We start from the raw sequence: 18,331 nt of genomic DNA, 5'->3' as shown, positions 1-18,331 counted from the left end.
CACTGAAGCTGCGGCTGAAATCGGTCACTTGTTCACAGAATTAGTATTTTCTGTAAGGTAAATAGCATGTAGTGCACTATATAGGGGATATAGAACCATTCAGACAGTCAGACAGTATAAATATGCATTCCATTTTGGCAAATGAAGTCTGGTTACGCACTGTTTCACACAAACCGCCGCAGTGCGCACACAGCCTGTTCTGGTCCAGAGAGACGATAGGATGGAGTGGATCATATGCACGAGTTGGCGCAGACCATAAAATGTATCGGACACATTTGAATTCTACACAGAATGCTATTTAATATATAAATCATGCGATATGAATGAGATTATGGCTGTCATACGCTGTCAAATGCAGCTTTACCCGGCTCAGCCGCTCTGACCCAAGCTCTGATATATTGGCTATTTTATAAATTCATGTTTCAGTTGAAATTACGTCATGCATGTTTCAAAGCACTTCAGCGAACCTTTAAAAGGTAGTGAAAATTTTATTTGTAGTCTGACCTGTGCAGTGGTCTGAATCTCGGTTACTCTGTTCTGCAGAAGAGACATGTCAAAATTGTGTAGAGATTTCGCACAGCACAGAGCTCTCTGTAGGGACAGGTAACTGCGCTCCATAGCGCAAACACTACGCTTACAGGTCTGCTGCTGAGTTTGTAGCTCCTGCCAAAAAGAATCAAACAGAAATAAACACAGAGATCAATTCTAGTTCCCGCAGATACAGCCAGGAACATTTACCCTACTGAACCCTCGTGGGATAACAGAAGACAGGCACTTATTATGTGTCACATCATTACTATTTCACCACACTGTATTCTTCATGGTCCAATAATCTTTCTCTCCCAGTGGTCTGCACTGACCTGGCACATTTCCTGGTTGTGTTGCTGGGTGATGATGTGTCCAGCGTGCTCCGCTGTCTGGTAGAAAGCTGAGATTTGTTTCTCTAACTCCTCTAACAGAGGAAACAGAACCTGGCCCTCCCGCAGAATTAAAGGACACTTTTCTTTCAGCTGTGAGGATCACACAATCACACATTTATTCTTAGACATATCACTGAAAATGAAAACTCATATTGTTACAATCTGATTTTGCTTTTATTTGGTGAAACACAGAAACTTTTAGAAGGATGTTCATTCTGTTCTTTTCCATATGTGACCCTGGACCACAAAACCTTAAGGGTCAATTTTTTGATATTGCGATTTATACATCATCTGAAAGCTGAATAAATAAGCTTTGGTTTGTTAGGATAGGACAATATTTGGCCAAGATACAACTATTTGAAAATCTGGAATCTGAGGGTGCAAAAAAATCGCTTTTAAAGTTGTCCAAATTAAGTTTTTAGCAATACATATTACTAATAAAAAATTAGGTTTTGATATATTTACGATAGGAAATTGATAAAATATCTTCAAGGAACATGATCTTTACTTTAATATCCTAATGATTTTTGGCATAAAAGAAAATTTGATCATTTTGACCCATACAATGTATTTTTGGTTATTGCTACAAATTTTCCCATGCTACTTAAGACTGATTTTGTGGTCCAGGGTTATATATAATAAAGGTGAATGGTGACCACAGGTTGTCAAGCTTCAAAACTGAAAGTACCACAAAGAGGTCTAAAAGACTTGCATCTAAGGTTATTACATTTAAGGTTCTGCAGCCATACAAATAGTTTTCTGATGTCTTTATCGTGTTTATGATGATTTTCTTCTTTCTTAGAGTAAGAAATCCTGTGGTCACCGTCACTTGTGCTAATGTGAATGTTCCTGCTAAATGTCTGATTCTGTGATACTATGTTTTTTCAGATGCAAATGATAACATTATATTGTGCAAACATTCAAACATTGTACAAACCTGATGGAGCTGTGCTTCAGCGGTTGACAGTGCTTTAGTTTCACTACCATGAACAGAGTCTTTGGCCAGAAGCTGTGCAGCGCGAGCAGCCGCTTTATATTGTGCTTCCACACCAGGCAGCCTGTGCTTGATGTCCTACAATATGTGTAAAATGGTATCAGAAAGCTTAGGTGAACCTCAAACTGACCAAACTGGTATTGCAGTCTTACATTTATCATTTATGAGGGGCCAATCTCACATACAGAAAAAAGTATTAACAACATTCAACAAATACAGTCAATGTTGAAACCTCTTTACCTCAACATCCTGCATGAAGGCTTTGACATCCAACAGTGACACTTGAAGTGGTGAGGAAAGTTTGGTAATGCAAGCGTCCAGAAACTCATGCATGTCAGAGCTGACGTCGTGGTGCATCCTCACATTATGAGTGTCAGGAAGACGAGCATACTGTGAAGAGAGAAAAACAGACTTTATAATTAATATATAATTAAATAATTAATTATTTATAGCATGTCTGACATTAAAGGATTAGTTTTCATTTCCAGAATAAAAATTTCCTGATAATTTACTCACCCTCATGTCATCCAAGAAGTTCATTACTTTCTTCAATTGAAAAAAATTAAGGTTTTTGAGGAAAACATTCTAGGATTTTTCTCTATATAATGGACTTCAATAGGACCCAATGGGTTAAACGTCCAAATTGTAGTTTCAGTGCAGCTTCAAAAGACTCTAAACGATCCCAGCCAAGGAATAAAGATCTTATCTAGTGAAATGATCAGTCATTTTCTAAAAAAATCTCATCTTTCACTAGCTCTGCGATGAACATGCGCATCTTAATGCATTGCGCAGTTATGTTGGAAAAGCCATGCGTGATTAGTATTTCGTCTGTGTACTTCGGTTGAAAAAGGCAGGGTAGGAAAAACTCCATCTCCTTTTCTCCTCCAACTTCAAAATCTTCCGATGCTGTTTTTACTTTTTTTGTAAAGGGCGTTTTACATTCTATGCACGTCCACTAACACTGGGTTGGTACCTCTGCCTACGTAATGCATGAGGTCGAGCTAGTGCAAGAAAGCATTTGTGGTTAAAAAGTAATTTTACTTTTTTTTTTTAAAGTGACCAATTGTTTCACTAGATAAGACCCTTGTTCCTTGGCTGGGATCATGTACAGCCCTTTGAAGCTGCATTGAAACTGAAATTTGGATGTTCGACCCGTTGGCTTCCATTGAAGTCCACTATATGGAGAATAATTACTGCAAAGTTGGAATAATTTCTTTTCAACTGAAGAAAGAAAGACATGAACATCTTGGATTACATAGGAGTGAGTAAATTATCAGGAAATTTTTATTCTGGAAGTGAACTAATCCTTTAAAGAAAGAAACAAATGCATAAAGATTTAGTGAACAAAACTGACATTTTTGGGTGAACCAAAATCTTCTTTAAGTGTTTAAACTGACTAATTTCTTGTCTTGAAGATGTGAACAGTGTTGGGCATGTTATTTTGAAAAAGTTATTAGTTATAGGTACTAGTTACTTCTCACAAATAGTAACAAGTAGTTACATCATTATAAAAGTAACTAATTATCAAGGAAAGTAATTATTGTGTTACTTCTTAAAAAAATGTTTAAATATGTCAAATAACTTGGATGCCCCCAAAATTAAATATGGCAAATGAATAAACCATTGTTCACTAATCTACATTATTTTAATTTTGCTGTGGGACAATGTGAGTGACACCTTCCAGGGGCTAAATATCACATTATCAGGGTCGCTTCAACCTGCGGCGCGGACATGAAAAACATCCCATGGCAACACTGTTGTCGCATCTGTGTGATTCTGTCTCATTTTTTGTCCTGATGACCGCGAAAAAAATGAAAAATACTTTTTATTTTGAAACTGCAAAGGGTATACTTGTATTTGTGTAGAGTCATAATAACAAAAAAAAAAACAATGTGCTTTTGTGAAATAAATAAAATAAACAGGGTGCACTCTCTGCAGTCTCGGTCTCTGTCACATCTTTTCACAGACACGTAAATAAAACAGCCTGAATCTCCATGAATACCTGCCTCACAGACATGAGAAATGCATGTATAGAAAGCTTGAAATGTATATGCTTAAATGAAGTAAGTAACGTCGAAAGCAAATATTCTCTGATAAAAGTAATCCGTATAATACTGACAAGAGCTCCAATATTTCCCATCTAAACTCATCTCTAATGTAATCACGCCAAAATTCATCAAGTTCATCTCGGCTACTTTTCGTTTCCGGAAGAAGATGTGCTAAGAGGAATAAAGCCAGAATTTACCTCAGAAGAACACAATGAGAAAATTATAGTAACACCGAATTTTATTGTCAGTAACAGTAACGGGGAAAACAGTCATTTGTTTAATTACTCGTTACTGAAAAAACTCATGCCGTTAATAAGGCCGTTTATTTATAACGCCGTTATTCCCATCACTGGATGTGAACATGCTTGTTTACCTGTTTGACCTTCAGAAACAGCTCCCTCCATCTTCCATTGAGAAGCAGAAGCTGATGCTTTATGTCACGTGTCACTGTTTCATCACAAGTCTCAATCAGAAAGTTTCCTGCATCATTCATAGCAGCGTGCTGGTCCATCCAGTGCGAAAGATTACGGAAAAACTCCTAGAAGAACAAAAGAGAATGAGAATGTGTTGTATAAACAACACTGCTAGTTATTTTTTATATAGAGTATGTGGAAGTCTCACCCGTTTGGTGTTCTCAGGTTGTCTGAGAGCCCCCTGAGCATCCTCCAGCCAGGCCTGCAATGAGGCCACGCAACTGTTGTACCTCAGCCAATTACACTGCACCTCCTCCAGCATAGACCTTACACTTCGAACCTCCACCGACAGACTCCTCCACTGATCAGACACCTCTCGCAGGAAGAGCTTCACCCCTCCCTCAACTACAATGTCAAAACATGCACATAGAAAAGCAGACCAGATACATTAAAGTACTAAATAATGCAGTCCTTGACGTCAACAACAAGCATTTATCCTTTTCTTTTAAAAGTGAATTATTATTGCTATGTTATTTCAGTTAGTCACAAAGGTGACATTTCTAATTTATAATTTCATTAGCTTTTTCTTAAAGTTTAAATCTAAAATGATATTAATCTAATATTTGTGACCCTGGACCAAGTAGCATGAGTAAATTTGTAGCAATAGCCAAAAATACATTGTATGGTTCAAAATTTCTTTTATGCCAAAAATCATTTGGATATTAAGTCAAGACCATCTTCCATGAAGACATTTTGTAAATTTCCTACTGTAAATACATTGAAACTTAATTTTTGATTAATAATATGCATTGCTAAATACTTCATTTGGCCATGTTTAAAGGCAATTTTCTCAATATTTAGTTTTTTTTTTTTTTTTGCACCATCAGATTTCAGATTTTCAAATAGTGGTATCTCGGCCAAATATTGTCCTATCCTAACAAATACATGCTTTTAGATGATGTATAAATCTCAATTTCAAACAATTGACCCTTATGACTGGTTTTGTGATCCAGGGCCACATTTACATTTTATTTTATTTATTCCTATAATATAACAGGAGGTATTCTATCCTTTCTGCATGCTTTCAGAACAGACCCATGACCCAATTTTGTGTTGCGACCCACCAGTTGAGAACCACTGCTCTAGATCACAATGATAAGATGTGATTGGCTTCTGGGAGATGTATTTTGTGATCTTCCAATCACACTTCAGATATAGAACACAAAGACCACCTCTAGGTTGAGATTGCCTTAGGCATGAACAAAGCAACATGTTGGCAGTCTATTGCCCAGAGAAACCCAATTAGAATACAGTATCTGCACTAATGGACTGGAATTCCCTTTTGAGCTCTGTGCCTGGGAAAACCTCATTTACCAGTGGCCCGAGGAGAGGGGCATGAGCGTAAAAGGAGAAAGAAAAACCAAAAGGAAAAGAGCAAGAATGAAACCGAGAGAGAGAGAGACAGAGACAGCAGGAAGATGCTACAGGCCCAGACTGATTGACTACTGAGTCCACAAGGACTAAACTCACTGAGGGTGAAACGAGGTGAGCTGCTATCATTCTGCCCTCTGGACATTGAGACGGTGAAATGCTAAGCATTTTCTCTAAAAAAAAAACTGCACGGCCATGATATGATTTGTACATTACAAATATATTTTTTGATTCAAGGCCGCCACTACCACTTAAATTCCTAAGCCATGGTACAAAACTCTTTAGTGGCAGATGCCTTCAGGAAAACCTTTTTTGCCATATTTAATGATTCTCATTTCAAGTGATGAGAAAAAGAAGTAATTGCATAGTGAAACCAGGATGAAACTGCAAAATCACTGCAAAAAGTTGTAGGACTGTTACCAAACTACCATTTAGGAGAACCATAGACATACATACAGTGCCCTCCACAAATATTGGCACCCTTGGTAAATATGAGCAAAGGCAGCTGTGAAAATAAATCTAAATCATTTATTCTTTTAATCTTTTATTAAAAAAATTCACAAAAATCGAACATTTCATTGAAGTAAAACTATTGAAAGTGGTGGGAAGATCTCATTATGAAATATGTTTTTTGGCCACAATTATTGGCACCCCTACAAATTCTTATAGGTAAAATATCTCTGAAGTTTATTCCCATTCATGACTAGGAGCATGAAATTGTCCTGCCATGACTTCCTGTCGCACAGGATTATACATATGAGAAACATAAAGGTCAAATTCCCTTAATTGTCCATCACAAGGAGTAAAACCTAAGAATATACAGTAGTTCTGATCTGTGGAACAAGATTGCTGAGCTTCACAAAATAGAAAATGGCTGTAAGAAAAGAGCTAAAGCATTGAAAATCAGCATTGAAAATGGCTGTGAGAAAAATGCATTGAAAATGGCTGTAAGAAAAGAGCCATCAGGGCAATAATTAAGTAGTTCCAATCAACAAAAAATGATACAAATCTGCCTGGAAGAGGATATGTGTTTATATTGTCTTAATTCAATGTGAGGAGTTTGAGTGGCCAAAGACTCTCCAAGGATCACAGCTGGAGAAAAGCAGAAAATAGTTGAGTTTTGAAGTCAGAAAGCCTAAAAAAATGTCAAATAGCCCCTACATCACCACATGTTGTTTAGGAGGGTTTCAAGAAAAATCCTGCTTGCTTTATCCAAAAACAAACTCAGCATATTCTGTTGTCAGATACGACTGGATTAAACAGGACTTCTGTGGTCAGATGAAACTAAAAAAAAAGAGCACTTTGGCAGCAAACACTGAAGATGGGTTTGGTGCAAACATAGATTAAAAAGTACCCCATGCCCACAGTTAAATATACTGCTGAACCTTTAATGTTGTGGGCCTATTTTTCTGCCAGAGATCCTGGACATCTTGTTAAGATACTATTCTATCAAATACCAACAGATAAAAAATCTAAACCTGACTGCCTCTGTTAGAAATCTTATAATGGGTAGTGGATCCAAAACAAATTCAAATTCATGTGTCTGACTTGAACCCTATAGAAAATGAACCAACATGGAGCTGGGAATCTGGATCTGGAGTTATTCTGTATGAAATAATGGTCTCTGATCTCTTGCCAGGTGTTTTCCAAACTCATCAGGAATTATAGAAGAGACACAGAGCTGTTACCTAGGGAAAGGGACTTTGCAATAATTGGGTGCCAATAATTGTGTCCAATGTGAACTAGAGAAAAACATTTATTTCATAATGAGATTTTCCCCCGACTTCGCATTGTTTTACTTCAACGAAAGGTTAGAATTTTGTGAATTTTTTTAAATTAAAGATCAAAAGGATAAACTATGCAGATTTATTTCAGCTCTCTTTGCTCATATATACCAAGGGTGCCAATATTTGTAGAGGGCACTGTATATACTAAACACATAATTATTCAATATATGAAGCATACCTGAGCAGTCTGCTTTAATGTAGAATTCAGCAGCGTTTATAAGAGCCTGGTGGCTGGATTCATACTTCTCAAAGAACTGCTGCCCCTCCACAAAAGACTAGAGAAGCAGAGAATGAACAAAATTAATAATTGGATCATTGAATTGTGAAATGCATGTGATGGAATGGGTTCAAGATTACTATGTATGAAAACTTGTTTGTAGGGAAAGGATGAGCTGAGAAAAAAAAACAATGGCTCTGGCTTGAAAACTTACACCATAGCTTTGTAGCAAAAGCTCCATTGATTCCAGTCGGCCGTATTTAATGATCCAGGATTTCAGCTTGGACTCAGCTAGTGTCAAAAATGCCAGCATGGAGTATTTTGACTCCCAGAATTCCAGTTTGCTCAAGTGAACGTGGGAGGAGGTAGATATGTAGTTTAATCTGAAAGCAGTTAAATAAAAATGGGTTAATAATATAATATAATATACAGTTGAAGTCAAAAGTTTACATACACCTTGCAGAATCTGCAAAATTGTTCAATATTTCACCAAAATGAGAGGGATCATACAAAATGCATGTTATTTTTTATTTAGTACTGACCTAAATAAGATATTTCATATAAAAGACATTTCAGATAGTCTACAAGAGAAAATAATAGTTGAATTTATAAAAAAAAATGATCCAGTTCGAAAGTTTACATACACTTGATTCTTAATGCTGTCTTGTTACCTTGAATGATCCACAGCTGTGTTTTTTTTTTGTTTTTTTGTTTTTTGTTTAGTGATAGTTGTTTACAAGTCCCTTGTTTGTCCTGAACTGTTAAACTGCCTGCCGCTCTTTAGAAAAATCCTTCAGGTTCCACAAATTCTGTGGTTTTTCAGCATTTTTGTGTATTTGAACCCTTTCCAACAATGACTGTATGATTTTAGGATCCAGCTTTTCACACTGAGGACAACTGATGGACTCATATGCAACTATCACAGAAGGTTCAAATGGTTACTGATGGTCCATAAGGAAACACAATGCATTAAAAGCCGGGGATAAAAATGTTTTGAATTTGAAGATCAGGGTTTCACTTATTTTGTTGTATATTCAAGAATATATTTAAGAAAAATGTACACATCTTCATTCTGTTCAAAGGTTTTAACCCGCTGGCTCTTAATGCATTGTTTTTCCTTCTGGAGCATCAATGAGCATTTGAACTTTCTGTAATAGTTGCATATGAGTCCCTCAGTTGGATCTCAAAATCATACAGTCATCGTTTAAAAGGGTTCAAATAAAAAAAAAAAATGCTGAAAAACGCAATATTTGTGAGTTTTATTTAAAGCTATTGCAAATTTAAATTTTAATGTCTATTTTAAACTGAATCTATTTTTTTTTTATGTTATCTGTTATGATGTTTACCTCTCTGCCATGTCTTGCAGTTGTTCCATGGGAATGGGGACATTATTAACACATCTGTCTCTGTGTATTAACTGCAAGGTCTTCTTGTGTCTTTCAAGAAGCCTTAAGATCTCCTGCACAACAAAACAGATAAATGGAAGACTCAGGATTCATGTTAAAAGGAGAAAGTGAATGTTTTGGTAGTTTGTCAGTACTCATTAATGGATTCTCATTCATCAATTCTCCATTACACTATACACATTAATACAAACACAATTTCCTCATGCTGTTTTACCAGGTCGTGTAGACGCTTTTTGTGAATGACTTTGGCTGTCTCATCATGGGCTTGCTGAGGGACCAGTTCCTCTCGTAAGATCTTCTCTGCCTGATGTAACCACAGTCCAACTTCACCCAGAGGATGAGGCAAACCACTATCCAGCTGTAGATGCCAATCCAAAAACTACAGAAAGAAAAATACCACATCAAAATTCAGACGTAATGTGTGACTATCCTCAAAGGTAAAAGGTATTCAATGATTCACAAATAAAGCAAACAGACTAAGATTAGGGTTAGTCTATGGATTATAATTAGCCTCATATAAAATACTAAAAATCTACGGTGTATCTGACCCTTGCGGACAGTCTCTCCCAAGCCTGTTTGACCAGAGCCTGATCTGCAGTCAGCTTGCCATCCTTCTGAGTGGACTGAACGCAGGTCTCCACTTGTCTTCTCTGCACCTCAAACTGCACACGATAACGCTTGAATGTCTGAAGGAAAGAGAGAGCAAGTGAGTGAAAGAAAGAGAGGACTACAGGAAATTGAATTACTAAAATTCTAAATATTCAAATAAAGTCCAATGTAATGCTAATAGGAGAAAGACAGCAAGATAACACAGCCTGTCCAAAAAATGACAAAGCAAGAGAAAGAGAGAAAGAGAGGCATGCCAAAAGCTGAAAAAGAATTTAAACAGCCAAATTGCACATGCATGTATTCATGCAATAATGGGCTCCAATTTTCCACTTTCTTTCTACCCGAGCGGTCTCTGCTAGAGCTCTGGTTCTTCTGAATATGGAACATGTCCGTGGGCGCTACAGAAAGCAACAGACGTCGCTCACTGGTGTGTAGTGCCCATGATTATGAGAGCAACGAGAGCTCTCAGCTCTAATGTATATTAGCATTGTCTGCAAGCGTATGTGGGAGTATGCTGAGTTTTAAGTAATCACTTTTTTGTCTGGGATCTACCATATTTTTCCATTTTTGTCCATTTTTCTTACAAAGAGTCACATGAATTATGATGAGCATACACACAGTGGCATCCAAAATCTGACACCACAGTGAAAATTTCAAATCTCAAATCATGCCTAACAACATATACTGCTGGTTAAATTTTTGGGGTCCGTAAATTTCAAAGTAAAACAGTAATATTGTAAAATTATATTATAACTTGGCATACTTGGTTTCTCTTTAAGTGGAGATCAAAATTAGAGGATAACCTATAATTTTCTAAATATCAAGGTCACTGCTTAGTCCTATTTAAAGTTCTCCTAACAGGAGTAGAAGGGCAGTTTTAAGCATATTTCATAAATTAATTGTATTGTAAAGCACAGTATAAAAAAACTTCAATGAGATATTTGAAAAATACCTCAAAATTAGAGAACACTTAGAGTTACCTCCGAGTTATTGGTGATAATCTGGCACCTGGTGCTTATTTCCTTATTTTTCCTTTCCTTATTTTCCCTCTCTACAGTGGAATGATGAGAAGACTGTAAACTTTATCCACATTTAGCAGCGAAACTTGCTAACCAGCACATTATTAGGAATGGTGATTTGCCACTCTAAGGTGACTGAAACTCTATGACACGAGGTTGTCCAGATCCCTCAGCCATCGCAAGAGAAGTTGGTCATTCCAAATCTGTGATTTCTCAATTATTGCAGGTTTACAATGACACAAATTCATTCAAGTCCCCCAAAAAGGCTGGTCATCCATGTAAGACAAATGCATACAAAGACAGGATAATGCAGAGTCTCTAAATATTGAAATTCCCAGTTCAGTGATGAACAGGGTCAGGATCTGTTTCTGCATGTTTATGAGAAGTCGGATTAAAAAGTGCACTCAGCAGTGACCAAATCTCTGGAAAATCATTGGTGACAAAATTTGTGGCTAAGAAACCCACTACAATTACCCGAACTATGGAAGAAACTGGAAAAAGAACGGACCAAGATCACACCAGCACATGAGCAGCGTGTGAAGATTTATAGATAGTTCTCTAATTCTGATCTCCACTGTATATATACAGTTGCAATCAAAATTATTCAACCCCCTTGACCTGCAAGACATTTAGCTGCAGAGAACAACATTTTGTGAAAACAATTCAACTAAGGCATCAGTACACTACTGAAGTTTATTAATACACATTTGAGTAATTCTGAGAATGTAAGTTGATGAATAATGAAAAGAATCAAATTGGCTCTAAATGTTCATGTTCAAAATTATTCAACCCCCAAGTGCTTAGAGGCCTCAGTCACCTCTTGACTGCAATTTTGGCCCATTCCATGCCTGAAAAAGCTTTTAGATCACTGATAATCTTTGGTTTTCATATTGCCACTGCTTTCTTCAAATTCAACCAAATATTTTCAATGAGAATTAAATCTGGAGACTGAACAGGCAACTCAAGAACATTCTATGACTGATCCCTGAACCAAGCATAAGTAGAATTGGATGTATACTTTGGGACGATTGTCCTGCAGGAAAGTCCACTGATCATCAGCTTCAGTCTTTGCACCAAAGGCATCACAATTCTTGCCAAAATGGCCTGATACTTAAAAGAATCCATGATGTCTGTCATTCGGTCATGATTTCCTGCTACACTTTCTTGCTACAGTAAAAAAAACCCATAAGGAACTTCACAGGTCTATCCAAATGAATTTCAGCATGCTCAAGTCGGCCTTTTTGTTCTTCTTGTTAAAGAGTGGGATTCGGCAAGATACCTTAACATGAAAGCCATGCTTAGTCCAGTGTTTTTTTTATAAACTGCATTGAAATGTTGTTCCTCCTTTCATTGGGTCATCTTGCAAGTGTTTGGCTGTACATTGCAGGTTTTCCTCGGTTGTTCTGATCAAACATTTTATGATATTGTGCTTTTTTGTTCAACACTCTCAAAGGTTTTCTGGTACAACACACATTAAACTAAGGAATAAGGCTGCCAGCTGTGTCTCTAGGAACCTCTAATGTCTTGGATATCTTCATATAGGCTTAGACTTTTTTAATATAATAAAACTATTTCTTCTCTATAGCTTTTGTAAGAGCTCTGTTGACTTTCTAAAGGCTTAATTGTGTTTTAAGACCATTGTGTTCCCTACCATAAAAATAAGTGACTTAAAACAGCAGTGTTGAATAGGGGTTGAATAATTATGACATAGACCTGTAATAAAAAAAAATTCTATAACTCAAAATAATTACACCATATATTGACATTATTACTTTTAATATGCCAGTAAACTGTTGCAGATGCTATTTTTATAAAGTCCTGGATCTTCAGAAAAGCTTGTATTTGTAAAGTACTGCAGTCTCTGGGAGGTTGAATAATTTTGATTGCAACTGTATATATTTCAATCCTACTGTGCATCAGTATTTCGACCAACAGCCACACTCCTGTCTTGGATATCAGCATGAACAGTGGCCACTTGACCACTCACTAAGTTTTACTTGTACATCAAATTGATATCTTATGTTGTCTACACAACACTGCCAGACCTACAGGTTCAGATCGAGACCCTGAGCTCACCTGGTACTGCACAGCGAGACTTCCTCCATCCCTCTGGGCTTGAGCACAGTCTCTTTCCAACTGATCTGCCCACGCTTTCAGCTCCCTCAGTGTCTTACGCTGCTCCCTCTGAGAGAAAAAAAAGAGTGCAGAGTTAGTTAGGATTGTAGAAACAAGACAAAAAGCAAACATTTACACAGATTTAAGGCCCTTGGGGAGCTTTACACTCATCATTTCCATACCTAAAGTAATTTAATGCACTTTAAACCCCCGACTCAATACAATTTTGGAGTTCAAACATGCATCACTAATGCCACATTTATAAATCCATCGCAGACTTTGTGCTCCCGCTGTTTGCAGAGTTCTTCTCCTCCATTGTATGGATCTGCCCCAAATCTCACCACGGGGGAGCAAGAAATCAGCTCTGTGGGGGAGATACTAATCATTTTACACACATTTACCCTCCCTATTATGAATTAGGAACAAGAGCGAGAAAGTGAGCGCAGTGTTCGGGCTAATTCTAATGAAATTAAGCCTATTCTTCCGGCGCTCATCATACATTTTGGCATCCTCAATGAGGCAATGCCTTTGGGTCATCAAAATGATTATATCATGACCTTGCCAACGTCTGCCACGTGTTCTCCTCCCCGCTTCTCCAAAACGAATGCTGTCATAGGCATACAATGCCATGGAATATAAAAACCTACATTGTCTCAGTTTAAATGAATAACAAAGAGGTGAAAATGGTTCAAATTACAGTGACTTTATAACACACATAGACCGTGGCATGAAGGAAGGAATGGTTTCTACAAAAGGACTAGATGGTGACAGGATCATTTCAGGGCTTCAACTTGATTATGAACCATTATTATTCTTTAAAGACTGCTACTAAAGCTAATCATCAGGCTATCAGTGTCAGTGCAAAGCCAAAGGTCGGTATTGTCATGCAAATGTCACCCAAATAGTAAAAGGAGTAAAATTATACAGGGCATATCAAAGGCGTACAATGCCCTGGATTATTAAACCAGGTCCACACAGTATCCGCTCCACTCATGATAAAAAGGAAGGCAAAATACTGCTGAAGGGATTTTAAACTACATGGCACAGCAGCAGCAGGTGGAAATAGTGCCAGAGCAGTCAAAGCAGGCATAATGTGTTTTATACAAGCGAACGTACCTCTAACATTTCCTCAATGGCTCGAGGAGCAAGATAAAACTTGAGACAGAAAAGGGATGCACGTAAACAACAAGACATTAGTGGACTAAACAGAGAGAGGAGTATAAAGAGATAAGAAAATGGTGAGTAGAGAGACGTGAATCCACAAATAAGACAGACATTGATAGTGGTCGTACAACATATAGAGTAAAGAGTCTAGGCATCAGACTATGCGACATACAGTGAATGAGAGCTGCTTGAAGTTTGGTTGTAGGATAAGAAATATTTATAGTACCTCCTCTTGCTGCCGCCCAATCTCTGTCTCTTGGCGATCTGGGTGATGCTTCAGAAACTGTGCCACATATGTCATGATGGACTTCTCATCAGGCTTATCCACATCCACATCTAAATCACATTAAAGAAGATTCAAATGTACAGTAATTTTACAATTTTCAACAAAATTAAAATAAAATGTAGCTGCAAGCAGCGATTACCGGGGTTCAAGAGCTTTAAGGCATTTGAGCACATATGAAAAAAGACATAATGTAGGAAGCCTTACAGCGCCAGCTGTGCTCAGATCTCCTTAATACTTTAAATGCTTGTTTAGAATCACCTGTCATGTGCGCTCACTAGGTTTTGTGAAGTTTTGAGTTTTTCTTTAAGCTTTATGGGCTTTTGGGTAAATTCGGACAGGCCCCTTTTCTAAATGACCCCGTTATAAGCTTTCCAAAGCATACATTTCAACATTTTTTTGATAATTATTGACCTAGAGAGTCCAGAGAATTGTACTGCAGTGTTTTTTTCCAGATTGAGCGAAAAACCTAGGACTAGCTCAGAAGAGTAGGTTTTTTACATCTTCTTAATCATTTAACAAACAATTTGATTGACAGCAGTGATTTTAGAGGCAAAGTTGTCCAGAATGAGCAGTTCTGTCATATGATATGAATATTGTGTATATGTGCGAACAATCGCGCAATGCACAATTGTTTGCGCCCTTAAAAATGCGATATCACCCCCCAGAGGCCAATTACTTTCTAATTTCTTTCAGACCTTTGGGGCCATGAGTCAAACAGGTCCACTGGGTTTCGTTCCAATCAGCCTCCATTAACCTTGTCTAATAGGTGCTCAAACTTCATCAGCCAATAGCGGACATTTTTTGGGGGATACACAAATGGCCTTATAGACACTTGTGGCACTTTGGATGTTGATAGGACAAATGGTTGCGTAGATGTAGCTGTTTTTATGTTTTGAAGATATCTCATTCCGTTCAGGAGTTATAGGCCCTGCCCCTTTCAAACGTTTTGGCGTCCATTTGCAACGGTGAGTTGAAAAGTCAACTTTTTTTGATAATTATTGATATTCGCTCTCCAGAGATTCTTTCTGCACTGGTTTGGGTCCAATCTGGCGAAAAACCGAGGACTCGTTTGCAAAAGTAGGTTTTGCAAAAAATCCAAAAATACCTGAAAATCGAATCTGAGGCATGCATTTTGTCCGAAGTGAGCCAAGGATTCCAACGGAATAATCTAATCTATAAATAGATCACTGATCTGTGACCATTCAAACAATTACAGTAGGGTTTCAGCGCTACGTGCTTGAACCCCTAAATATGGGTCATTCTGTGTCAAATCAACCAAATTTCTTAAACTTCCCAGACGCAAATTTTCGATTTTGCTAATATTTTTTAATATTTTAATATTTTGCTAACATATATAGTGATGAAAGCCTGTATATTGAATGTCACAGATGTATATTTACTGAGTAATCCACCATTTGTAGAGAGGGTCAAAATTATAATTTTCACCTGAGAATTGGAGCCAATTTACAGTGTGCAAAAATGGTTTTAGGAAGCTGGCAGCATCAGAATCTAGAAATATATTAAAATATCTTAAATACTTTTAGTTACAGGCATGCAAACTTTAGAAAAAGAATATTTATGCCACTAAAACAGGTATGTTTTGTGCAGTTTTGCTGATAGAAAAACAAAAATACGTTTCTAGTTTCAACATTATTTGTCCTTTAGATATTCCTCTTTAAAATTAAAAAAGTATTAGCTATGCAAAGTGACTCACATTTGGTTTTTGACCACTGAAAAAGTGAACAATTTACCAATTTACTCATGGAGCCGTGAATCATTGCTTTAAAATGAAGATACCATAAGGAAAGTTTGTTAAAAAACTAAATCTAAAAGGATCATTTAATACTTTTTGAGTTAAAGGCATGCAAACTTGAGGCAAACAACACAAGAAGTGCTTTTTGACATTTTTGAACCATCACTGTTAACATATAATAAAACAAAGATTGCTAAAGTCAACTAATGTCAGATTTTACTAATAGACCTAAAAATAAGATGCTGCCTACACCCATCTAATTTGTCTCCAAATCTCAGGAGAAACCTGACTCCCCCTCTACTTAATAGTGGATTACTCAGAAAATATACATCTTTGACATTGAATATTTTAGCTTTCATCACTATGTTTGTGTTTCTACAGAAAAAATATTAACAAACCTCTGGTTGAGTTGACACAGAATGACCAATGTAGATTCTGCAATGAGCACCCTGTGTTTCAGATGAGGCCCATAATAACTAACCCCATTCAGAAGCTTCCTTTTCTCCTAAAAAGGTTTGTCGTCCTCTTTTGTTTACATTTTTACACACTTATTGTGGCCCATTGTTCTGTGGCAAATTTGATTTAATTGATTTTTTCAGTCCCAGTCATTTCCTTTTAGCTTTAACTCTCATCTCCTGCTTTGGTGCATCCATCCATTATCATTTAGCTTTAACACACCATGAAATTACCTACTCAAATTTCAAAGATTATATGCACAATATGTTTTTTGGTGTATTTAGGCAATTATACCAGGCAGTAATTGCAACTTTTGATAATGCATTAGCAAAAAAGCAGTGCGGAATCTGAAACACTTCTTACACATTTCACATCATATCAATTCTTTGTTGTAAATTTCAGTTTCCAGTATGAATCAGATTTTGAATATCTAAACTATACATCAGATATTCTCTTATTCCCATCAAAGGTCCATTTTTTTAATATTTATTAATATAATATAATATAATATAATTTATTTCTGTGATGCAAAGCTGAATTTCCATCAGCCATTACTCTAGTCTTCAGTGTCACTCGATCCTTCAGAAATCATTTTAATATGCTGATTTATTATTATTGTTGGAAACAGTTGTGCTGCTAAATTTTTTTTTTTGGATACCTGTAATACTTTATTCAGGATACTTTGATGAATACGAAATTAAAAAGAACAGCATTTATTCAAAATATAAATTTTAACAATGTTTTAAAAGGTTTTTACTATCACTTTTATCAATTTAACACATCCTTGCTGAATAAAAATATTAATTTCTTTCAAATAAAGAAAGAAAGATAAAATTGACTGACCCCAAACTTTAAATGGTTGTGTATATTGTTGCAAAAGATTTCTATTTTAAATAAATGCTGTTCTTTTTACTGTTTTATTCATGAATGCTGAAAAAGGTATCATAGGTTCCAAAAAAATATTAAGCAGCACAACGGTTTCCAACATTGATAATAAATCAGCATATTGGAATGATTTCTGAAGGATCATGTTACACTGAAGACTGGAGTAATGATGCTGAAAATTCAGCTTTGCATCGCAGGAATAAATTCTATTTTAAAGTATATTAAAATAGAAACCCACTATTTTAAATTGCAATAATATTTCACAATATTACATTTTTACCTGTATTTTTAATTAAATAAATAAACATTAAAAATCTTACTGATCCCAAACTTTTGAACAGCATTGTACATACATACAGTAACACTGTATATTCTATTTGAATATATTTTAAATAGCGATTTATATTTCTGTGATGCCAAACCTGAATATTCACCAGCTATTACTCCTGTCTTCAGTGTCACAAGATCCTTCAGAAATCATTTGATGCTCAAGAAATATTTCTCATTATTATCAGTGTTGAAAAAGGTTATGTTGCTTAATGCTTTTGTGCAATTTTGTGCTTAATACCAGGTGAAATGTCTAAAAAACAGAAATCGGGAAGTCGAATTGATCTGGCGGAGGCTTCACTGACGGTTACCTTAACAAAAGAACCATGGCTGACAATGTCCCTTGACTTACCGTTTACTATTTGTTCAGTCAGCTTTACCGTGGCTAATGGGCCACTAATCGTTTAAATGTCAAACTTCATTTGTCAGACTTCTGTGGGAAGCATGAGGAAGCTCAGATGGCGTCTAGGAGGTCGAAGACTTAACCCCTCCATTAAAAAT

At 36.5% G+C, this 18,331-nt stretch overlaps 1 protein-coding gene across 1 annotated transcript in view; it reads right to left on the bottom strand.

Annotated features, from left to right (window-relative positions):
* syne1a (spectrin repeat containing, nuclear envelope 1a) overlaps nucleotides 1–18,331 on the bottom strand; it is a 187,692-nt gene that overhangs the window by 145,680 nt on the left and 23,681 nt on the right. Inside the window, exons 9-22 of the mRNA XM_073852751.1 lie at nucleotides 14,350–14,459; nucleotides 14,076–14,114; nucleotides 12,921–13,028; nucleotides 9,765–9,902; nucleotides 9,431–9,595; nucleotides 9,157–9,269; nucleotides 8,025–8,193; nucleotides 7,772–7,868; nucleotides 4,584–4,780; nucleotides 4,336–4,500; nucleotides 2,155–2,304; nucleotides 1,858–1,992; nucleotides 861–1,010; nucleotides 505–663 (exon numbers count right to left, since the gene is read on the bottom strand). Coding sequence (XP_073708852.1) covers nucleotides 505–663; nucleotides 861–1,010; nucleotides 1,858–1,992; nucleotides 2,155–2,304; nucleotides 4,336–4,500; nucleotides 4,584–4,780; nucleotides 7,772–7,868; nucleotides 8,025–8,193; nucleotides 9,157–9,269; nucleotides 9,431–9,595; nucleotides 9,765–9,902; nucleotides 12,921–13,028; nucleotides 14,076–14,114; nucleotides 14,350–14,459 — 1,895 coding nt within the window. The remainder of the gene's footprint in view (nucleotides 1–504; nucleotides 664–860; nucleotides 1,011–1,857; nucleotides 1,993–2,154; nucleotides 2,305–4,335; nucleotides 4,501–4,583; nucleotides 4,781–7,771; nucleotides 7,869–8,024; nucleotides 8,194–9,156; nucleotides 9,270–9,430; nucleotides 9,596–9,764; nucleotides 9,903–12,920; nucleotides 13,029–14,075; nucleotides 14,115–14,349; nucleotides 14,460–18,331) is intronic.

This window comes from Garra rufa, chromosome 13 (assembly GCF_049309525.1).
Source record: "Garra rufa chromosome 13, GarRuf1.0, whole genome shotgun sequence".
Classification (NCBI taxonomy): domain Eukaryota; kingdom Metazoa; phylum Chordata; class Actinopteri; order Cypriniformes; family Cyprinidae; genus Garra; species Garra rufa.
Note: the sequence above shows the minus strand (reverse complement) of the source record. Positions and strands in the feature narration are given on the sequence as shown.